Source organism: Silurus meridionalis, chromosome 9 (genome assembly GCF_014805685.1).
Source record: "Silurus meridionalis isolate SWU-2019-XX chromosome 9, ASM1480568v1, whole genome shotgun sequence".
Lineage (NCBI taxonomy): Eukaryota > Metazoa > Chordata > Actinopteri > Siluriformes > Siluridae > Silurus > Silurus meridionalis.
In genome coordinates this window covers 23,272,049-23,279,248 of record NC_060892.1, presented here as the reverse complement: position 1 = coordinate 23,279,248, position 7,200 = coordinate 23,272,049, and the positions used below count along the sequence as shown (strand labels likewise).

Here is a 7,200-nt window from a genome sequence, read left to right as displayed (position 1 = left end):
CTCATTTTCAGAAGCTAGTGTCGGCTCCACTGCATGCGCATTTTGTCGCTTCCGTCACCACACGGTGATGTCGGGCTTTGCCGTTGGCTGGATTTTACACATGATTCAGAGCGTGAGCAATGCAGAAGCATTCCCAAAGATAAATCTATCTATCTATCTATCTATCTATCTATCTATCTATCTATCTATCTATCTATCTATCTATCTATCTATCTATCTATCTATCTATCTATCTATCTATCTATCTATCTATCTATCTATCTATCTATCTATCTATCTATCTATCTATCTATCTATGATAGAAGGGTATCTGCAAGATTAAAAGGGAACGTTTATAGGACTGTGGTGAGACCTGGTATGTTTTATGGTATATTTAAAGACAGTGTCAAAAAGACTAGAGGTGGAGCTATCAGAGTTGAAGATGCTGAGATTTTCATTGGGAGTGACGAGGATGGACAGGATGCAAATCTCAAAAATTTATATTCTATTCACAATAAAACAAACAAACAACAAAAAAAAAAACATTTTAAAGGGTTGAACTGCGAATCTATATCTGAGAATATATTTTAAGTAGAAACAATAGTCATTTCGAATTTGAAGGCTGCAACATGTCTTATATAAGTTAGAACAGAGACATGTTTATCACTGTACAGCATAATTTCTTCTGTCTTTATACATCTGGGAAGTGAGGAGACCAGTTGCTAAAATTTCGGAAGAGGAATGTTGTCCCATATGTGTCTGATACAGAATTTTAACTGCTCAACAGTTCTGGGTATTTTTTGCTATATATTCTGATGTTTTCAAATTGTGAAAGGTCTAGACCGCAGACAGGCCAGTACAGCATTTGGACTCTTCCACTACAAAGTCATGCTATTATAATAGATGTAGTATGCATTTAGCATTGTCTTGCTCAAATATGCAAGGCCCTAAAAAAGATGTTTTCAGTATGAAAGCTTGTTGCCCTAAAACCTGTATATACCAGTCAGCATTGATGGGGCTTTTCCAAATGTGCAAGCTGCCCATTCCACAGACAAAGAAATGTAAATTTTTATTTGCCTGACCACAGAACTGTTTTCCACTTTGCCTCATTACATTTTAATGAGCTTTGGCCCCAGAGAGGATTGTGGCATTTCAGGATCATGTTCATGCATTTATCTAGCATTTCTTTTTGGATGTGAGTGACATGGCAAACTGTATTTACAAACAATGATTTCTGGAGGAGTTAATGAGTCCAAGCAGTGATTTCCATTACAGAATTATGCCCGTTTAAAATGCAGTGTCACCTGAGGAATTGAATATTTAAGGAATTGAGTATTGATTTTGATTTCTTCAGAATATTTGAAAATTTTGATTATTTTTTTACTGCAAACGATGAGATATTCAACTGTTTTAGAATTTTATGTTGTGGAATATTATTCTGAAATTGGAAGAGTCTTTTACAGATAATGAAGCTCTGCTAATCTTATTCAAGACTTTCGTTGCCCGACCCAACGTGTTGCAGCCATCAAATTAAAATGAAATTTATTTTCCTTAAAATTATACATTTACTCAGCTTAAACATTCAATATATTTTCAATATTATTGTTATTATTACGAAATTATTTTATTTTTATTTACTATTTTCTTTTTTTTTTACTGAGTATCATAAACCCTACAAAGTCCAGTGTTCATGCTTTATTGAACAATCTATAACTACAACAGCATAATGCTTAGTTTTTTCCCTGTCAGAAATAATCATTAATCTTATATATGGTAAATCATAAATCTATAAAGATTATGACTGCATCTGCACACAGGCAAAAAAATCATTTTGCAATTATTAGTAAGCATTAAAATAAGAAGATTAATCATTCACAGTCATTTAAAGGTGGACTTTTATGTACTAGATTTTTTAAAGGACATTGTTTCACCTTTTATATGACTCGCATTTTAATTGGCCTTAGTTTGTTGACACAAGGTAGAATGACTCCATGGATTCATGCTACTGATGCTAAATTCTGATATAAGCACCAAAATGTTGTAGCTGAAATCAAAATTAATTAGTTCATGCAATATTTTTCCAAACTTCCACTGTCCAATTAATTTTTATAATTGTATAGCACTTTCAACAATGGACAGTGTCTTAAAAGTAACTTTACACAGATGATGGATGTACAAAATGTACAAAATGCATAGAATGCAAACAATGAATAAGAATGTTCTTTTTAAGTGTAAGTTGGTCTCTAAAGAGCGAGCTGGTGGCAACTGTGACCAGGAAAAACTCCCTAAAAGGGCATAAGGAAGAAACCTTGAGAGGAACCAGACTCAAGAGGGAACCCATCCTCATCTGGGTGGCACCGATTGTCTATTTATTACAGCTAAATGTTAACTGTCACTCATTTGATGAATTGTTTGTTTATTGTATGTGAAGATTTCAGTACATGAACTGTTACCAATGAAATGGTAACATTAACTTTAATCTTGATTTTGTCTTTTATTCCTCTTGTGCTGAACTCACAATGTACACATTTGGTCGTTGTTGTTGTTGTAGCCTAATTTTAGTTAAGTATTTTTTGCACATTCATGTGTATCGATGTGGTCGAACTGTAAAAACAAAACAATTCACAAATACTATCCAGTATTGTTTACATCACCAATTAAATTTCTACAAACATTTAAACATCAGCTTTAGATAGTAAGCATTAAAATAAGAAGATTAATCATTCACAGTCATTTAAAGGTGGTCTTTTATGTACTAGATTTTTAAAGGACATTGTTTCATCTTTTATATGACTCTCATTTTAATTGGCCTTAGTTTGTTAACCCTTTTAATTGACCTTAGTTTGTTAACACAAGGTAGAATGACTCCATGGATTCATGCTACTGATGATAAATTCTGATATAAGCACCAAAATGTTGTAGCTGAATTCAAAATTAATTAGTTCAGGCAATATTTTTCCAAGCTTCCACTGTCCACGTTCAGTGCCTACTGTACTTTTCAATTCAATTCATTTTTAATTGTATAGCACTTTTAACAATGGACAGTGTCTTAAAAGTAACTTTACACAGATGATGGATGTACAAAATGTACAAAATGCATGTATAAAGAATGAATAAGAATGTTCTTTTTAACTGTAAGTTGGTCCCTAAAGAGCGAGCCGGTGGCAACTGTGACCAGGAAAAACTCCCTAAGAGGGCATAAGGAAGAAATCTTGAGAGGAACCAGACACAAGAGGGAACCCATCCTCATCTGGGTGGCACCGATTGTCTATTTATTACATTATTATTGAATTGTTTGTTTATTGTATGTGAAGATTTCAGTACATGAACTGTTAACCATAAAAATGATAACATTAACGTAAATCTTGATTTTGTCTTTTATTCCTCTTGTGCTGAACTCACAATGTACACATTTGGTCGTTGTTGTTGTTGTAGCCTAATTTTAGTTAAGTATTTTTTGCACATTCATGTGTATAGATGTGGTCAAACTGTAAAAACAAAACAATTCACAAATACTATCCAGTATTGTTTACATCACCAATTACATTTCTGCAAACATTTGAACATCAGCTTTAGATAGTAAGCATTAAATGATATGCTTATAACTTAAAATATAATAATCCCTATTATGCTAATATCACAAATTAACGTATATGCATCAAGCATTATCACATGTTTTTAGAACAGTCTCTGTGTTACAAACCCATGCTAAACTTTGTTTAACAACTAAATGCAACATATACTGCTTGAATATTTCAACAAGCAATATAAAAAACAGTAAATGTCTACACAAACATTAAACAATGGTGCTAATCACAAATAGCTATCAACATATCAGAAACTAACAATTCACCTAAACAACATGTGAATTGCTCACCATGCTGGGAATATAGTTTTAAATTATAATTTTAAACCGGAATCGTTATAGAAGTTTAGCGAGGTTTTAACTTGAGAACAACATGCATTTATCTCTGTTTTTTATCTGACACCTATTTTCTAAACTATCACATGTGCCCCAAACAAACATGCCAGGTCTCTGATTCATCATTGATTCATTGATTCAAAAATCAAATTGCCTCCCATTTGTATATTTGGAATGTGAATTCTTGTGTTGTTTGGGAGTTTGGGTTTTGCAGTAACGTACAGTCATAGACATGACAGTATAGACACGTAGACAATATTAAAACAAAGATAACATTTAAAAAAGAGAAAAGTGGATTGTAAATACATGTCATTGAGGAAAACAGAGTAGTTGTATGTGTACAGCATATTTCAGGTCTAAATCTACTTACATGTACATGTTGGTGCATTTCCCCACTTTGAGTCGATGCAGTTGATTTTCTTTTGCCCGGTTATGCTGTAATTTTCACGGCACTCATATGTCACTGATTGCTGAGAAGTTCTCGCTTCATGAGAAGTAATAACGGCGTTTTCAACATAGGGAGGAGTAGGACATTTCTGATCTATTTGCATAAAAAGAAACAAAGGAACTGATCACTATGTAATGAAAGTATAGCAGCAGGGTGTTATTCCGGTTTATGTAATTTACTCTCAAATCATAATCAAGCTGGGTTGCTTATCTATTTGTTTTTATCTAGCATTTTCTAGTGAATGCTGTAATATTCAAGTAGGTTCTGATTAAATTTTGATCGAGTTTGACACAATTCTGATCGATTTTCAACTTTAGAAATTACATTTCCATTTAAATTGGTGAGGTCATCAACAAAAAGGTCTTACATGCACAATCCTGGTTCTGCCATTTCCCATTGGCACAATGAAAACAACATGGTCCTACTTCACATTCAAATTCATGCCGTTCACTGTCCTCAAATGCTCGATTTCCTTGATTTATTACTTTAAAAACAGTGGGTATTTTACCACATTTCTTGTCAGCTGTAAAAAAAAAAAAAAAATACAGTACTAGTAAAACCAGTTACATTGACATTATAACGTGCCCCCTGAACATTACAACCACTTACGTATACACTGTGGTGTATCACTCCATTGACCACCCTGGCAGGTTACCTCTCCCCACCATTTCCCATCAAATGTTTTATAGTCTGAGTCACATGTGTACAAATATCCTCTGTCTGATTTACGTGTGAACCCATGTGTCAAGGAGAACGGTGCACAAACTGATGGTTTTGCTGCAATAATAATAATAATAATAATAATAATAAAAAGAAGAAGAAGATGAAGAAAAAAAGAGGAAGAAGACAAATAATTATAACAACAAAAATACATACACCCATAATTAAAATATATAGATAATATTCAATATCAGAAACTATTTTTTTTTTTTGCTGTTGCTTAAGCTGTGTAGAGACAACACATGCTAATAATTTCCTAACTTTATGTATTTAATGCAGAGTATAGTAATTTATTATTATAATGTTTAATAAGATCAATATGGTTTATGTAGTGAGCACAAACAAAGTGAGTAATAGAAACAGTGAAACACCTCTGAACACTTTTCGAGAACTGCTCATTCAAATTAGCAGACTAAAGCTATCTATTTGTTTTTTTCTAGCATTTTTCAGTGAATGCTGTAATATTCAAGTAGGTTCTGATTCAAATTCGATCGAGTTTGACACAATTCTGATCGATTTTCAACTTTAGAAATTACATTTCCATTCATTTAAATTGGTGAGGTCATCAACAAAAAGGTCTTACATGCACAATCCTGGTTCTGCCATTTCCCATTGACACAATGAAAACAACATGGTCCTACTTCACATTCAAATTCATGCCGTTCACTGTCCTTAAATGCTCGATTTCCTTGATTTATTACTTTAAAAACAGTGGGTATTTGACCGCATTGCTTTTCAGCTGTAAAAAAAAAACACAGTACGAGTAAAACCAGTTACATTGACATTATAACGTGCCCCCTGAAAATTACAACCACTTACGTATACACTGTGGTGTATCACTCCATTGACCACCCTGGCAGGTTACCTCTCCCCACCATTTCCCATCAAATGTTTTATAGTCTGAGTCACATGTGTACAAATATCCTCTGTCTGATTTACGTGTGAACCCATGTGTCAAGGAGAACGGTGCACAAACTGATGGTTTTGCTGCAATAATAATAATAATAAAAAGAAGAAGAAGATGAAGAAAAATAAGAGGAAGAAGACAAATAATTATAACAACAAAAATACATACACCCATAATTAAAATATATAGATAATATTCAATATCAGAAACTATTTTTTTTTTTTGCTTTTGCTTAAGCTGTGTAGAGACAACACATGCTAATAATTTCCTAACTTTATGTATTTAATGCAGAGTATAGTAATTTATTATTATAATGTTTAATAAGATCAATATGGTTTATGTAGTGAGCACAAACAAAGTGAGTAATAGAAACAGTGAAACACCTCTGAACACTTTCCGAGAACTGCTCATTCAAATTAGCAGACTAAAGCTAACTATTAGCTATTAGCTAGCTATTTATTAATATATTATTAAATTGATTCTTACGTTTGCACTTTTCTGTACTTTGCCATTCTCCATTTCTTGTACAGGTGGCATTATATTGATATCCATTATCAAACTGGATTAATACATGTGTATCTGCCCTGTAAATATTCTGTGGGTTCTTCACTGTTCCATAATCAATATGTGGTTTTGAACAAGTAATCTCTAAAATACAGGCAAAATATTTGTTGGGATTTATTCAACCATTATATACGCAAGTTAATAAACTAATTAATTCTTTAAAATGTATACATACCAATACACCCTGGTTTTGGATCCCAGCCATTCTCTGTACATCTAGAACTTGGACCACCTTTATAACCAGCTTCACAGGTATATTGTATATCCGCATTTAATTGATAAGTTTGCTTGTATCTATAGTAGTACGAAAGAACCAGATGTTCCTCTTCTGGTTTTTCACATGTCATTTCTGCAAAATTATTAGTTTTTATTACATTGTCCTAGAATTATGGTGCCAACAATATTGTACCAGTATTTTTATTGTATTGTGTTTTACATTTTTACCCTCACACACTGGTCTGGATGACCATGTTCCATCATTTTGGCATTTAACACTTCTTGACTGTTGCTTTGTTCCAGAAAACCAGTGTGTTTTTAAGCATGTAATCTGCACATGTTCACCAACATGAAATACAGATACCCCTTTAGGTTCTGTACTATAAACACCAACCGTGGGTGAACCAAGCATACATACAATTTCTATTGGTGTCAAAATGAGAT

The 7,200-nt window shown here is 32.9% G+C and overlaps 1 protein-coding gene and 1 long non-coding RNA gene across 3 annotated transcripts in view; both read right to left on the bottom strand.

Annotated features, from left to right (window-relative positions):
- Positions 1-3,342: 3,342 nt before the first annotated feature.
- Positions 3,343-5,124, bottom strand: LOC124391116. The gene is made up of 3 exons (XR_006926908.1): positions 4,959-5,124; positions 4,717-4,872; positions 3,343-4,442 (listed from the first exon to the last, which is right to left on the bottom strand). It is a non-coding gene; the product is annotated as an uncharacterized LOC124391116 (long non-coding RNA).
- Positions 5,125-6,409: 1,285 nt separating this feature from the next.
- LOC124391113 (complement factor H-like) overlaps positions 6,410-7,200 on the bottom strand; it is a 56,155-nt gene continuing 55,364 nt past the window's right edge. The window contains exons 15-17 of one of the 2 annotated variants that reach the window (XM_046857467.1): positions 6,985-7,179; positions 6,716-6,889; positions 6,410-6,624 (exon numbers count right to left, since the gene is read on the bottom strand). In XM_046857467.1, coding sequence (XP_046713423.1) covers positions 6,425-6,624; positions 6,716-6,889; positions 6,985-7,179 — 569 coding nt within the window. In that variant the 3' untranslated portion in view covers positions 6,410-6,424. The remainder of the gene's footprint in view (positions 6,625-6,715; positions 6,890-6,984; positions 7,180-7,200) is intronic. The other variant, XM_046857470.1, reaches the window with a different exon arrangement.